This window comes from Tachypleus tridentatus, chromosome 3, assembly GCF_004210375.1.
Source record: "Tachypleus tridentatus isolate NWPU-2018 chromosome 3, ASM421037v1, whole genome shotgun sequence".
Classification (NCBI taxonomy): domain Eukaryota; kingdom Metazoa; phylum Arthropoda; class Merostomata; order Xiphosura; family Limulidae; genus Tachypleus; species Tachypleus tridentatus.
The window spans coordinates 50,908,514-50,925,799 of NC_134827.1; the positions used below are offsets into that span (position 1 = coordinate 50,908,514).

Sequence of the window (17,286 nt, forward strand, 5' to 3'; positions counted from 1 at the left end):
AACCAGGACTGGAAAGACCAACTTCAGGTGACGGTGGTTCTTGAACTTACCTATTAGTCTTCCTGGTGGGTTATGATCATTACCTTTTTGCTAGAGTAAATACCTTACAACTTCTTATACTCTGCCTTCTATCTTAACATTGTAGACTAGGTGTCAACATTGGTTTTATACTTTTGTTTTACCTTCATTTCCATCTATCTCTATTACTACATTTATTTTATTTTTTTTTTACATTTTTCCGAATGTCTGGTGCAGATAGCCTGCTGCTTTGTGCCATAAAACACTAAATCAATCAATCAATCTGGGATTGGAAATTTATTAAACATTTTGAAAACTAAGTAAAAAATTCTGTTTTTGAAATTTTTTTTCACAGTGTGAAAAGGTTGATAGGTACTTTTGTGTTGGAAAACACAGAACATTGAGTATTATTTTCATAAGAACAATGACATTAGTTCAGTGTGTGATAGCAGAAGATATTTCATGATAAAGTAATATAATTTTAACTTGAACTACATGTTTTATATACAGTCAGCTGTTTCTTATAAGGTAAAATGTTGACATCCTAGCATTTTAATAGTTGTTTAGATTTATGTGAGTGGTATTGAATACACAAAATTTATTTTAGCTTGTAGAATGCACTGAGGAGTCGGACAATAGGGTGTCTGTGTGTGGTGTTTTGTGTCCTCTGACCTCTTCATCGGCCACATTGAGTATTTTATCACCAGTGGACACTGACACAATGTACAAACAAACTTGCAGCATCTTTGCTAAACAAGAAGAAAGTTTATCCCAATTTGGAGGTCAGTGTACAAAGGCTGTTGTAGAAAGTCTTCTCACTAATTACCAGTCCCAGAAAGGTAACCTGATTGTTTCTGTGTGTAACAGAGTTAAACCCATACACACTATGTAGGAATGGTTGATCATTGTTACAATTTTAAGAGCTTCTTTTGTCAAATCAAAAATTACTTTAATGTATTACTGATTGATAAATATAAAGTTAGTAGGAAATATCAGTGTTTGTGCTGTTATCATAGCTGTTAGAAGGTACTCAATCTTATCCATAATTTATCAGCATTAAGTACTAAACCATATCTCTAATTTAATGTATCACCATTACAAAGTACCCAACCTTATACCTAATTTAATCTAAGGATAACAAAATACTCTCTATATCCCAATTTAATCTATGATGATAACAAAGTACCCAACCTTATCCCTAATTTAATCTATGATTATAAAAAAGTACCCAACCTTATCCCTAATTTAATCTGTGATGATAACAAAGTGTCCAATCTTATCCCTAATTTAATCTATGATTATAACAAAGTACCCAACCTTATCCCTAATCTAATCTGTGATGATAACAAAGTACCCAACTTAACCATTCCTAATTTAATCTAGTAGCATTAGTAACTACTCAACTCTATCCCTAATGTAACCTCTAACATATTTTAACTACATAGGTTCTGTTTAAATGACAGTTATTATCTTTTAAAACAATATTTATATGTACATATTTCTATTTAAAAGGAACAGCTCTGTGAAATACTTAGAATCTACACTAAAGAACTAGTTATTGTATTCAGGTAATGATGTAAGTTAATAGTAGTGTAATCATAAGTTTTAGTTTTATAAGGAGTAAGCTGTGATATAAAAGTAAATTTTTATGTTAGATCAAGAAGACACTACCTGTGAACAGTTTCAGAATTTTCAGTCGTCTTCGCTAGAATCGTGGTTTCCTTCGCAACCTATCGACTTGGAGCTTCAGGAGAAACTAAGTGGATGCAGGTTATTATTTTATCAACGATTGTTTATTTAACACTTCTGTATTCCTTTTGTTGATTTCATTAGTCACAGGTTGATTTCCAGTCTGTTTTTTTATTAGAGTATTGAATATTATTGTGTTTTAAATTTCCTATACCAAACAGTCTGCTCAGATCTTTGTTGATAGAGGTCCATTATGTTGAGAAAAGAGACAACTACAGTATATACATACACATAAATTGTTAACAGTAATGAAGAATAAACATTTTGGTTCAATGTTTTAAACCATGTAATATTTTAGTAGTACTATCACTAGCATGTCAATATTGTTCATATAATAACAAACCTTTCTTTGGTTCAATGTTTTTTAAACCATGTAATATTCTAATAGTACTGTCACTAACATGTCAGTATTGTTCATATAATAACAGACCTTTCTTCATACACATGTAAGATATGTATCAAAGCCAATAACATATTTCATTTTATTTGTGACGGCCCGCATGGCCTAGCAGCAGAAGGCGTGAGACTTCGTAATCCGAGGGTCGCTGAGCGCCAGCCGTCAAGGCTAAACACGCCGCCTCCCAGCCGTGGGGTGTATAATGTGACGGTCAATCCCACTATTCGCTGGTAAAAGAGTAACCCAAGAGTTGGCGGTGGGTGGTGATGACTAGCTGCCTTCCCTCTAGTCTTACACTGCAAAATTAGGGATGGCTAGCACAGATAGCCCTCGAGTAGCTTTGTGCAAAATTCCAAAAAACAACAATTATTTGTGACACTAATTTGGTTATTTACTTCCAGGGATGTTACTAGAGAAGACAGTAAGATGCTTCAGGCTCTTCAGATCCTTTACAGACCAAAGTATCCAAGTCTCAAAGGTTCTTCTTGGAAAGTCAAAGAAAAGCTAAATCAGAGCAAGGTGATTGATCATTAATGTGCATTAACATTGTCTTAAGTAATGTACACACTATAGCTGTGTCTGTTAACAATGTCTTAAGTAATGTACACACTATAGCTGTGTCTGTTAACAATGTCTTAAGTAATGTACACACTATACCTGTGTCTGTTACCATTGTCTTAAGTAATGTACACACTATAGCTGTGTCTGTTACCATTGTTTTAAGTAATGTACACACTATAGCTGTGTCTGTTAACATTGTCTTAACTAATGTACACACTATAGCTGTGTCTGTTAACAATGTCTTAAGTAATGTACACACTATAGCTGTGTCTGTTAACATTGTCTTAAGTAATGTACACACTAGCTGTGTCTGTTAACATTGTCTTAAGTAATGTACACTATAGTTGTGTCTGTTAACATTGTCTTAAGTAATGTACACACTATAGCTGTGTCTGTTAACATTGTCTTAAGTAATGTACACACTATAGCTGTGTCTGTTAACATTGTCTTAAGTAATGTACACACTATAGCTGTGTCTGTTAACATTGTCTTAAGTAATGTACACACTATAGCTGTGTCTGTTACCATTGTCTTAGTAATGTACACACTATAGCTGTGTCTGTTACCATTGTCTTAAGTAATGTACACACTATAGCTGTGTCTGTTACCATTGTCTTAAGTAATGTACACACTATAGCTGTGTCTGTTACCATTGTCTTAAGTAATGTACACACTATAGCTGTGTCTGTTACCATTGTCTTAAGTAATGTACACACTATAGCTGTGTCTGTTACAATTGTCTTAAGTAATGTACACACTATAGCTGTGTCTGTTAACATTGTCTTAAGTAATGTACACATTTTTGCTGTGTCTGTTACAATTGTCTTAAGTAATGTACACACTATAGCTGTGTCTGTTAACATTGTCTTAAGTAATCTACACACTATAGCTGTGTCTGTTACAATTGTCTTAAGTAATGTACTCACTATAGCTGTGTCTGTTAACATTGTCTTAAGTAATGTACACACACTATATAGCTGTGTCTGTTACCATTGTCTTAAGTAATGTACACACTATAGCTGTGTCTGTTACCATTGTCTTAAGTAATGTACACACTATAGCTGTGTCTGTTACCATTGTCTTAAGTAATGCACACACTATAGCTGTGTCTGTTAACATTGTCTTAAGTAATGTACACACTATAGCTGTGTCTGTTAACATTGTCTTAAGTAATGTACACACTATAGCTGTGTCTGTTAACATTGTCTTAAGTAATGTACACACTATAGCTGTGTCTGTTAACATTGTCTTAAGTAATGTACACACTATAGCTGTGTCTGTTAACATTGTCTTAAGTAATGTACACACTATAGCTGTGTCTGTTAACATTGTCTTAAGTAATGTACACACTATAGCTGTGTCTGTTAACATTGTCTTTAAGTAATGTACACACTACAGCTGTGTCTATTGACATTCTGTCATAAGTAATGTACACACTACAGCTGTGTCTATTAACATTCTGTCATAAGTAATGTACACACTGTAATCTAATATAAATGTTGTCTTGTGTATTATTTAATGTACACACTGATCTAATACAAATGTGATCTTGTATATTAACCAATGTACACACTGTGACCTAATAGAAATGTAATCTTGTATATTAACTAATGTACACACTGTAATCTAATACAAATGTGATCTTTATATTAACTAATGTAAACACTGCTATCTAATGTAAATGTTGTATCTTGAATATTAACTAATGTACACACTGTAATCTAATACAAGTATCATCTTGTGTCTACTTACTAAATATAACATCAAATATTATTAAATCCTCATAAATAATTTTTGTTATTTATTTTGTGTTTGTGTGTGTGTAACACTTACCCAAGTTATACATTTTCTTGTTTTGATTTTTTTTTGTGAGTGAATATATTGTTACTGTATTTATGTAATTGATACTGAATTAAGATGTACAATTAAATTGAATAAGACATTTCATTTTTACTTTCATTGTTATTTGTGAAGCAACCTTCTGTGAAGTGCGGAGAAGCCCCAGGCTGAGAAAATGTCAGTAGTGTAACTCTTAATGTGTCACTTCGATCAGCAAATATGGTGCATAAAAGTGTCAACACTCAGAAAAGAAATATTTCCACCAAGTATAAACAGCTAGGTGATGTAGAGTTCTGCAAGAGTTCTCAAAAGATTCAGGAAGTAGCCAAAGGACAATCAGATAAGAAACAGATCATCTCCAGTACAGATTTGACTGGCCAAGGTGAGGCTTTTGAAGTATATAAGTATGTGGACAACATATTAGAAGTTTAGTCGGACTTGTGAAATAGATGAACAACATATTAGAAATTTAGTCAGAGTTTTAAGTACAAATTTCCATCCAAATAGCTGTATTGTTTATGAGACTTTGTTTTGTCTCTGATTTTAAGACCTTATACTAAACTTGAAACTCCAGTTAATTATTAAAAATTTGGGCCTTATAGCTTAGTTCAGCTTTAGTTCATTAATTTCATTTTTTTTCACTTCATACAGGTTTCACCGATGAAAACCAGCTAGTATCACACTTGAAAGAAGTTTATAACATGGCTATCGAAGGAGAAACGTCACTTCTCTCATCTGTTCAAACTCTTGTCAACTTGGTTTTGTACTTTGTGAAGGACAAGAAACAGTTTGAGGTATGTTTTGATGCACTGGTTGATGTAACAGTTGTTTTAATATCTTAAACCATGTTAAACATGATAATACATATATCACATTCCTGTTTTAGTAGAAGAAAGTAAAGATGACATGGGAATGGATAACACTGTGCACTATGTTAAATATGCTGACACATTCCTGTTTTATTAGGAACAAAAATAGACAACACAGGATTAGATGCACCATGTTAAACACATACTGACACATACGTCACATTCCTGTTTTATTAGGAACGAAAATAGACAACACAGGATTAGATGCACCATGTTAAACACATACTGACACGCATCGCCACATTCCTGTTTTATTAGGAACGAAAATAGACAGCACAGGATTAGATGCACTATGTTAAATATGCTGACACATTCCTGTTTTATTAGGAACGAAAATAGACAGCACAGGATTAGATGCACTATGTTAAATATGCTGACACATTCCTGTTTTATTAGGAACGAAAATAGACAACACAGGATTAGATGCACCATGTTAAACACGTACGTCACATTCCTGTTTTATTAGGAACGAAAATAGACAACACAGGATTAGATGCACCATGTTAAACACGTACGTCACATTCCTGTTTTATTAGGAACGAAAATAGACAACACAGGATTAGATGCACCATGTTAAACATGTACTGACACATACGTCACATTCCTGTGTAAAAATTGTTTTAGTAGAAGTTGAAATAGCTGACACAAGAGTAGATATACCATGTGTACTAACACACACACACTATTTTTCTAACAAATATTTATTGGAACTGGAATATTGTATTAAAATTTATTTGATTTATATTTGATCTCTAAAACACGCTTTTGATAAGAAATAAAGTTCTTAAATGTGTTCCCAAGATAGCTGGTAAGGATATTAAAACTTTTATTTAAATAAAGTACAGAACAACATTTTGACCTTCTTTGTTAGCCTGAAGGTGACCTAAGATGGTTCTGTGTTTTATTGTAATTAAAGTTTTTTAATACCTTTACATGCCTATCTTGAGGATACATTTTTATTTTAAGTGGTTTTTCGTCATTACAAAAGTTCTTAATTATTTTCTCAATGAATGTTTCCATATTTGTCATAAAATAACTTTTTGAACACGCACGTTATCTAACATTACAATAAAAAATTTACACAGTTTAAAATAACACCTTACATGTACAAGTTTTGACATAATCTATGTCATCTTTAGAAGTTATTTACAAGACCTACTTTATCCCTGGTCACACTATTATTTGCATATTTTCTTGGTCAACATTTATTTCATATCAACATATTGACTTGCTGGGTTTTTTCTGTACTTATTTCTTTTGTTTTTGTATTTCATTATTTCTGTAATACTACTAGACTGAGATTAGTTAGTTTGCCATAATATTGTATGTTGGATAGCTTTAATATGTTTGAGGATATATATGAGATTTCTCTGAAACCTTTATGTTCTTGTAATCTGTATTTTAAATTTCATTTAGTTTAGCCAATATAAATATTATTACATACCACATTTTATCTTGTAAATACCTGTGAGTTCTATTTTACATGTTGGATTCCCTCTTATATCTTTATCTCATTTATTGGTTTGAAGATACATCCTTGTGCAAAATAATTGAAACAAATGGTCATTTTACAATATTTTCAGCATGGCAGCCGGTGTAGGCTCGCTGATTTCCTTTAATAGTCATTTTTTCACACAGATTGCGTCATTAGCTGTGTTTTGCAGTACGGTCAATCTATTTTTGGGATATATGACGAAATGTTGAGGAATATTACATCATTCAAAATTGTGTTAGAAGGGCAAGGAGACCAGTCAAAAAACAACTTCTTACAAACTCAATGAAGAAAAAACAGTATCAATGGGGTCTGAAATACAAGAACTGGATGCAAGAACAGTGGAGGAAGGTGTTATTTAGTGACGAGACTCATTTCTTCGTACAGGGTCAAAGAAGTCTACATGTTCGCAGATCTCCAGGTGAGAAACTTCGAGAATCTCACATCAATCACTTTGTAAAACATCCCTTGAAGAAGATGTTTTGGAGCTTTCACAACTACTATGGCGTCGGAGGCTTACCTATCGTAGAAGGTATGATGCAAGGACCACAGTACATCGAGTTTTGCAGAGAAGAATCGCTCCAGAATTGAAAAAGAGATTTCCAGATGGATCTGGCATTTTTCAGCAAGATCTGGCTCCATGCCACACATTGAAACTTGTGAAGAATTTTATGACTACAATGCAAACAAAGGTGCTGGACTGGTCTGAGAACTCTCTGGACTTAAATCCTATTGAAAATCTTTGGGCGATTTGTAAAGAAAGACTTCGGGGAAAAGACTGTACTATGAAAGATAAGCTGATTGAGGTGTGGTACCGCAATCCAAAAATTAGTAAAGATTGCAGTCAACTCATGGACTCGATGTGAAAGCGGATTAATGATCTTCTGAAAAATAAAAGCAGTCATATCGTATTAATTTGCGAGTAATTTTTGGATTCTCAGAAATAAATTGCAAAAACTTGAAAAAATCGTAATTTACCTTCTTGTTTCAATTAATTTGTACAAGGGCATAGTATCAAAATTCTAATGCTTTATATAATTGACTTGGAACATCAGATAAACCTAGTTTTTTAATGTAATATTTTTAAATATTTGTGCACCTTTGTTAAGTTTCTTAATGTAATGTTTTTAAATATTTGTGCACCTTTGTTCAGTTTCTTAATGTAATATTTTTAAATATTTGTGCACCTTTGTTAAGTTTCTTAATGTAATATTTTTAAATGTTTGTGCACCTTTGTTAAGTTTCTTAATGTAATATTTTTAAATGTTTGTGCACCTTTGTTCAGTTTCTTAATGTCAACTATATTCAAATCTGTTTTTAACAACTATATAGCTAATTAATAATTGGTTAAACCTATAAATGTGTGAAGACAGTTTTATATGACATCATTCTATGTGTGGCAGTATAAAAACAACCTATAACATTCTGTAAACTGAGTTATCTTCTATTTTATTTATAACTGGTAAGTCTAAACAATTTTCATCAAATTTACTCATGAGTCGAACTCTTTACTCTCTATCTTCTACTGAAAGCTTCCTTTTCAAAACTATTCATATAAGAGTCATGTGACATAAACACGGACACATGAAAGTCATCCAACATACAATATTATGGCAAAAAACTTTAATATATCTCAGCCTAGTAGTATTATAGCATGAAATATTAGAAATAATGAAATACAGAAAACCAAAGAAGGATTGATGGAGATAAAAGTTCAGAAAGTCAATATTCTGATATATGGTAAGATATAAAATAAACTTTGATTAATGAAATATGCAAATAATAGTGAAGCAATGTGACCAGGGGTAAAATATATAAAGTAGGTCTTGTAAGTAACTTCTAAAGATCATGTCAAAACTTGTACATGTAGTGTCATTTCTAAGTGGAAATCATATGACTTCAGTAAAGGTTTAAACTGTGTAAATTATAGTTTTATTTATTTGTTGTATTTTTAACTATAACACAAGTGCCAGTAATTTATATCAAAAAATGTTTGTGTAATATCTGAATATCTATTGGTATGTGAAATGTTAACATAGAATGGAAGAGTCACGTGGTCCCAATTTTACATTGAAATGTTGTTTGTTCCTAACTTTACCAGAAGATATCATACTTCTTCCAGTTAAAGAAGATATTAGTGTTTGTTGTTTTTTCCTAACTCTACCAGAAGATACTATACTTCTTCCAGTTAAAGAAGATATTAGTGTTTGTTGTTTTTTCCTAACTCTACCAGAAGATACTATACTTCTTCCAGTTAAAGAAGATATTAGTGTTTGTTGTTTTTTCCTAACTCTACCAGAAGATACTATACTTCTTCCAATTAAAGAAGATATTAGTGTTTGTTGTTTTTCCTAACTCTACCAGAAGATACTATACTTCTTCCAGTTAAAGAAGATATTAGTGTTTGTTGTTTTTTCCTAACTCTACCAGAAGATACTATACTTCTTCCAGTTAAAGAAGATATTAGTGTTTGTTGTTTTTTCCTAACTCTACCAGAAGATACTATACTTCTTCCAGTTAAAGAAGATATTAGTGTTTGTTGTTTTTCCCTTACTCTACCACAAAATACTTTACTTCTAGTTAAAGAAGATATTAATGTGTTTTGTCACATATTAAATCTGTGAATCTCTCTTTAAAAATACATCATCACTGATGATAACCTGATTTGTCATCAGTGATGTTAAACTGGTTTGTCAGTTATTTGTAGAAGTTTGAAATTTTAACATGAAATGTTTTCAACAGCAGAAGGTGAAGCTGGTAACTAGTTAATCAGCTTTTATAGAATAAAAACTTTTTTTTTCTCAGTTTTGGACAACAATTTATGAAAAACTAAAATCCTAGCTAGGTATAGTTTAAGTATTGTATTCATACATAAATGTTCTTAGGTTGTGACGAGTGTATTGAAACTTCAGTGTGTTCATACATAAATGTTCTTAGGTTGTGACGAGTGTATTGAAACCTCAGTGTGTTCATACATAAATGTTCTTAGGTTGCTGCTCGAGAGTTAATGGACAAACACTTCCTATTGAGTGCTAAACAAATTAATACCAAATATGAAGAAAACTTAGAACCAGGAGCAAAGAACAAAAGAATTAAAGAGTGAGTGTCAGAGCTGGTTTAACCTGATAATTAGTTAGTCTAAGGAATCCTTGTATGCTTTTTAACAGTACATATATGTACTATTTTAATATATTTAAAATAAAGTACAATAATTTTAACATTGTTCACTTTTTAATTTTGTATTAAGACCTCTGGTCATGAAGAACTGACCCAATTTTAAAATAAAGAAAGATCAGAGGTGCCAGACAACCTAACTGTGATCGGATAATACAATCTAAAAATCTTCTTCTAATTGAAAAAATATACTTGTTAGTTAAATCTGTGAAATGCCAAGAATATAAAGATAGAGAGAAAGTAGATTTTTTAGGTGCTGTTTACCTTTAGATTTTGATTCAAATCAAGGAAATCATATTAACTGGAAGGGAAGAAATGATGCTGAAAGTGTAGTGATGAGAACAAGTGCCCTGAGAAGTCAAAATCAAATTAGGTTAGAACAAAGTAAGGTGTATGGTATTGATTGTGGAGAAGATGGACACAGTGAAACTTTTAAAACCATCACTGTTATATACAGCTGTATCTCTTTCATACTTTCTGGATTTCAAATCTGAAAAAAATATTCTGAATAATAAAATCCATAAGTTTATTTCTACCAGTCAGCACCACCTGGGGCATAATATTTAAAAAACTTAGCATGAAGCCTATAGAGGTCTGTTTTTTGTGACCAAGGGTCTTAAAGCAATTTTTCTACTAGTTTAACACAATAAATGAACAAAGCAGAAGAATATTTCATAGTAGTAACTTCAGTTCCTAGTATTGTTTTTATGAATAATGATATTGTCAGTAGCAAGTTCAGTTCCTGGTATTGTTTTTATGAATAATGATATTGTCAGTAGCATGTTCAGTTCCTGGTATTGTTTTTATGAATAATGATATTGTCAGTAGCATGTTCAGTTCCTGGTATTGTTTTTATGAATAATGATATTGTCAGTAGCATGTTCAGTTCCTGGTATTGTTTTTATGAATAATGATATTGTCAGTAGCAAGTTCAGTTCCTGGTATTGTTTTTATGAATAATGATATTGTCAGTAGCAAGTTCAGTTCCTAGTATTGTTTTATGAATAATGATATTGTCAGTAGCAAGTTCAGTTCCTGGTATTGTTTTTATGAATAATGATATTGTCAGTAGTAAGTTTTGTTCCTAGTATTGATTTTATGAATAAAGATATCTTGAAATAGATAAAACATAAACATGTTTTACGTTCAAGAATTATGTTGAAATGCCTACTTCACATGTAGAGTTAAATTGGTGTTTTGCATATTAGAACATGTATACACACATTTTGTTCTTGTTAGGTATAAAATACAGGCACTGTTTGCTCTAGAAATGGAAGCTGCTATGCCTTCTGAAAGTACAGTGGAAGAAACCGTTAAAAAGGTGAATGTTTGATATTATTACCATGTTAATATTCCTTTATTACTCACTTTTGAAACAGTGATTATTTTACAAACAGTTAAGTTTTCTGCATATTTTACAGTGTGGTTTTCTTGCAAATGTCATTAAGAACTATATTTCATTATATTTTAGTTTCTTTATGAATGTCAGGAACTATATTTCATTAGGTTTTAGCTTATGAATGTTAGGAACTATATTTCATTAGGTTTTAGCTTATGAATGTTAGGAACTATATTTCATTAGGTTTTAGCTTATGAATATTAGGAACTATATTTCATTAGGTTTTAGCTTATGAATGTCAGGAACTATATTTCATTAGGTTTTAGCTTATGAATGTTAGGAACTATATTTCATTAGGTTTTAGCTTATGAATGTCAGGAACTATATTTCATTAGGTTTTAGCTTATGAATGTCAGGAACTATATTTCATTAGGTTTTAGTTTCTTTATGAATGATAGGAAGTATATTTCATTAGGTTTTGGTTTCTTTATGAATGATAGGAAGTATATTTCATTAGGTTTTGGTTTCTTTATGTATGTTAGAAAGTATATTTCATTAGGTTTTAGTTTCTTTACTTAACATTAAGAAGCATATACTTCATTAGGTTTTGGTTTCTTTATATCAGATAGTAGGATTGCTGAGAACCATGTCTTTCCTCTCTGGACCATCAGTGCTAAATGAGTTCCTTTTGGAGACTGTGAAAGACAAGTGAGTAGATTTAATTTTCAGTAGTTATTTAAGGGTTGTATTCTTCATAATCTAAAAGTTTTACCTAAAATATTAAATAACAGTATATAAATGTGAAATGTTATCTTAAAACATGCACTAGTATAAAGATTGAAAACTTCGAGTATTTGCAACTACACCCACTGTCCCATCTCCAGATTAAACAAGGATAAAGTAAACACTTAACTATGTTAACTTATAAACAGGCTTCATAATGAAATAAGTTTTTTAGTTTTATTTGTTGGCATAAATAAAGTATGTATATGAATTATTGTACTTTAATTTACAGTTTAATATGTTTTGTTTGTTATATGCGAGGTGATTTACAAAGAAAGTTTCAGTAGTTTAGCCTTTTATATCTTGGAAATTGTATTGTACAGGAAGGTGATATTGCAAGGTTATTAAAGGTGTTTTTCAGATAAAAATTCCACAGTTGTCACATGTTACCATCAGGGACAATCCCGGACATTATATACTTATGTTTTGTTTATTATAAACACACACATCAAGTAGCAGGATAAAATTATCAGATAGCAAACTGTTAAAGTTTAATTAGAGTAATTTATATCTTTAAAAACTAGAAAATAAAATCATATTCAAAATTAAAGAGTTTCATTTTATTTAATCTTACTTGTTTCTGCTCAGAGTTGGTATAATTTGGTGAACTGAGTTTGGTGAACTCAGGTTCACCAAGTATTGGATGTAATTTTGAAATTAACTGAATTTATGGATATATAACCAATAAGCATGCAGTTGTCATCAGTGATGTCAAGAAAACCCACTTGTAGAGAAAATATATGTAAAATGGCTAGTTTGGGTTGAAGTTTTTTACGTAGAGAGTGAACAATGTTTGACCTTCTTTGGTCACTGTCAGGTTCACCGATGACCAAAGAAGGTTCGAAACATTGTTCGCCTCCTCACGTAAAATCTTTCTCAACCCAAATGAGCCATTTTACATATATACATGCAGTTGTCAGATTAAAAGCTATTAGTTCACATGAGGAAAAAAAGTAAACCCATGATAACCTGAGAACTGTAGATTAGGCAGTATCTATTGAGTGAGGTTGTTTACATACAGTTTCAGGTGAGGTTGACCATATCTAAAACCACACTAAATTGTAAAGTTCTTTATTGGAGTCCGTGACGTTCATTCTATGAGACATTAAACTGTTTGTTGTGGTTCACATACAAACAAGTTAATCCTAAGTCACATGGCAGAGTGAATCCATTCTTTAGAGAACTGCCTCACGAGATAAAAATATTCATTGGTTAAATCTTTGCTTGATGATAGATTGTTCATTTAGTGGAGACTTGCACAGAGATAGTAACGATGTGGTAAAACTTGGCTTGATGATAGATTATTAGTTTAGTGGAGACTTGCATAGAGATAGTAACGACGTGGTAAAACTTGGCTTGATGATAGATTGTTAGTTTAGTGGAGACTTGCATAGAGACAGTAATGACGTGGTAAAACTTGGCTTGATGATAGATCGTTGGTGTAGTGGAGACTTGCATGGAGATAGTAATGATGTGGTAAAACTTGGCTTGATGATAGATTGTTGGTTTAGTGGAGACTTGCATGGAGATAGTAATGACATGGTAAAACGTGGCTTGATGATAGATTGTTGGTTTAGTGAAGACTTGCATAGAGATGGTAACAAGGTGATTAAACTTGGCTTTTTGATAGGTTGTTAGTTTAGTGGAGACTTGCATAGAGATGGTAACAAACTGTATCAAGTTTAATTGATAATTTTACATCCAGCTGTATCAAGTTTAATTGATGATTTTACACCCAACTGTATCAAGTTTAATTGATGATTTTACACCCAACTGTATCAAGTTTAATTGATGATTTTACACCCAACTGTATCAAGTTTAATTGATGATTTTATACCCAACTGTATCAAGTTTAATTGATGATTTTACATCCAGCTGTATGAAGTTTAATTGATCATTTTACACCCAACTGTATGAAGTTTAATTGATCATTTTACACTCAACTGCATCAAGTTTAATTGATAATTTTACACCCAACTGTATCAAGTTTAATTGATGATTTTGCACCCAACTGTATCAAGTTTAATTGAGGATTTTACACCCAACTGTATCAAGTGTAATTGATGATTTTACACCCAACTGTATCAAGTTTAATTGATGATTTTACACCCAACTGTATCAAGTTTAATTGATGATTTACACCCAACTGTATCAAGTTTAATTGATGATTTTACACCCAACTGTATCAAGTTTAATTGATTATTTTACATCCAGCTGTATGAAGTTTAATTGATCATTTTACATCCAGCTGTATGAAGTTTAATTGATCATTTTACATCCAGCTGTATGAAGTTTAATTGATCATTTTACATCCAACTGTATCAAGTTTAATTGATGATTTTACATCCAACTGTATCAAGTTTAATTGATGATTTTACACTCAACTGTATCAAGTTTAATTGATGATTTTACACCCAGCTGTATCAAGTTTAATTGATGATTTTACACCCAGCTGTATCAAGTTTAATTGATGATTTTACACCCAACTGTATCAAGTGTAATTGATGATTTTACACCCAGCTGCATCAAGTTTAATTGATAATTTTACACCCAGCTGCATCAAGTTGAATTGATAATTTTACATCCAGCTGTATCAAGTTTAATTGATAATTTTACACCCAACTGTATCAAGTTTAATTGATCATTTTACATCCAGCTGTATGAAGTTTAATTGATCATTTTACACCCAACTGTATCAAGTTGAATTGATAATTTTACATCCAGCTATATCAAGTTTAGTTGATAATTTTACACCCAGCTGTATCAAGTTTTATATAAACAAATGTAAAAACAGGTGTTGAATGTATTAATGGAAACTTTTGATTGAGAAATAATAAAGTTGGTTTATTTAGAAAACTTTTTAAGCATTATGTTTACTGTATATCAGTCACAATAAACTACATGTAGTAGAATGAAAAACACAGTTTTACAAAATAAAATCTATTACAAATTTTACTTTAATCTAGAAAGACGGATATATAATAATGAAATCTCACCACAGGAAATCATATTTGTTTTAAGGAACATTTTACAGAGAAATGTAAATGTTTCTAAAACTGAGAATTCATACAAATGTCACTTATAAAAATATTTTATTTTACAGAATCCATCTGGTGTTGAATGAATTCAACTCAAATTTAAAATATTGCCAGTCAGTGTTGTTTTTGTAATTCAATAAGATAAACCATGTATTATTATCAAACATTCACACTGAGACTTTAGTAATTGTTTTAAATGTTACTTTTCTATTGTGTTTCGAAAGGTCATTATTAAATATCTAGGCTTAACTCTGACTGTCCATTTGATATTATGTAATAATGCTGACACAGAATCAAATTTGTAAAACTTTACTTTGTATTACTTGTATTAATGAAGCTAGTTTTCCATCTTTTATCTTCATCAACCTTAGATTACAGTTGGGTGCATGTGAAAAGCTAATCCTACTGACATGCATGTTGCAATAACCTTAACACAACTGTGTTACACCAAGGAAGAATGATTCCTGGTACATTTAAGATCATTAGAAACTTAGTGACACAGCATACCTTATTACATGCTTTTGTAAACTTCTACACTGATGTATACACATTTACCCAGATTAGAAACTTAGTGACACAGCATACCTTATTACATGCTTTTGTAAACTTCTACACTGATACACATTTACCTAGATTAGAAACTTAGTGACACACCATACCTTATTACATGCTTTTGTAAACTTCTACACTGATACACATTTACCCAGATTAGAAACTTAGTGACACACTGATACATACCTTATTACATGCTTTTGTAAACTTCTACACTGATACACATTTTACCCAGATTAGAAACTTAGTGACACAGATTAGAAACATACCTTATTACATGCTTTTGTAAACTTCTACACTGATACACATTTACCCAGATTAGAAACTTAGTGACACAGCATACCTTATTACATGCTTTTGTAAACTTCTACACTGATACACATTTACCTAGATTAGAAACTTAGTGACACACCATACCTTATTACATGCTTTTGTAAACTTCTACACTGATACACATTTACCCAGATTAGAAACTTAGTGACACAGCATACCTTATTACATGCTTTTGTAAACTTCTACACTGATGATACACATTTACCCAGATTAGAAACTTAGTGACACAGCATACCTTATTACATGCTTTTGTAAACTTCTACACTGATACACATTTACCCAGATTAGAAACTTAGTGACACACCATACCTTATTACATGCTTTTGTAAACTTCTACACTGATGATACACATTCACCCAGATTAGAAACTTAGTGACACAGCATACCTTATTACATGCTTTTGTAAACTTCTACACTGATACACATTTACCCAGATTAGAAACTTAGTGACACAGCATACCTTATTACATGCTTTTGTAAACTTCTACACTGATACACATTTACCCAGATTAGAAACTTAGTGACACACCATACCTTATTACATGCTTTTGTAAACTTCTACACTGATACACATTTACCCAGATTAGAAACTTAGTGACACACCATACCTTATTACATGCTTTTGTAAACTTCTACACTGATAACATTTACTTCTTTACACACACCATACCTTATTACATGCTTTTGTAAACTTCTACACTGATACACATTTACCCAGATTAGAAACTTAGTGACACACCATACCTTATTACATGCTTTTGTAAACTTCTACACTGATACACATTTACCCAGATTAGAAACTTAGTGACACAGCATACCTTATTACATGCTTTTGTAAACTTCTACACTGATACACATTTACCCAGATTAGAAACTTAGTGACACAGCATACCTTATACCTTATTACACTGCTTTTACCTTATTACATGCTTTTGTAAACTTCTACACTGATGACACATTTACCCAGATTAGAAACTTAGTTTTGTACACACTGATACATTTACCTTATTACATGCTTTATTACATGCTTTTGTAAACTTCTACACTGATACACATTTACCCAGATTAGAAACTTAGTGACACAGCATACCTTATTACATGCTTTTGTAAACTTCTACACTGATACACATTTACCCAGATTA

At 31.5% G+C, this 17,286-nt stretch overlaps 3 protein-coding genes across 3 annotated transcripts in view; all 3 read left to right on the top strand.

Annotated features, from left to right (window-relative positions):
* The window catches only part of LOC143245850 (uncharacterized), a 53,223-nt gene extending 52,739 nt beyond the window's left edge, over positions 1-484 (top strand). Inside the window, exon 5 of the mRNA XM_076492104.1 lies at positions 374-484. Coding sequence (XP_076348219.1) covers positions 374-484 — 111 coding nt within the window. The remainder of the gene's footprint in view (positions 1-373) is intronic.
* Positions 485-563: 79 nt separating this feature from the next.
* Positions 564-4,735, top strand: LOC143245851 (uncharacterized). Its single transcript, XM_076492106.1, has 4 exons — positions 564-857; positions 1,674-1,788; positions 2,566-2,683; positions 4,700-4,735. Exons 1-4 carry the CDS (start codon positions 740-742, stop codon positions 4,733-4,735), a joined length of 387 nt encoding a protein of 128 aa, XP_076348221.1. The 5' UTR covers positions 564-739.
* Positions 4,736-4,752: 17 nt separating this feature from the next.
* LOC143245852 (treslin-like) lies at positions 4,753-13,859 on the top strand. Its single transcript, XM_076492107.1, has 6 exons — positions 4,753-4,946; positions 5,216-5,358; positions 9,915-10,024; positions 11,339-11,420; positions 12,064-12,146; positions 13,616-13,859. The coding sequence occupies exons 1-6, from the start codon at positions 4,784-4,786 to the stop codon at positions 13,857-13,859; spliced, it is 825 nt and encodes a 274-aa protein (XP_076348222.1). The 5' UTR covers positions 4,753-4,783.
* Positions 13,860-17,286: the final 3,427 nt, after the last annotated feature.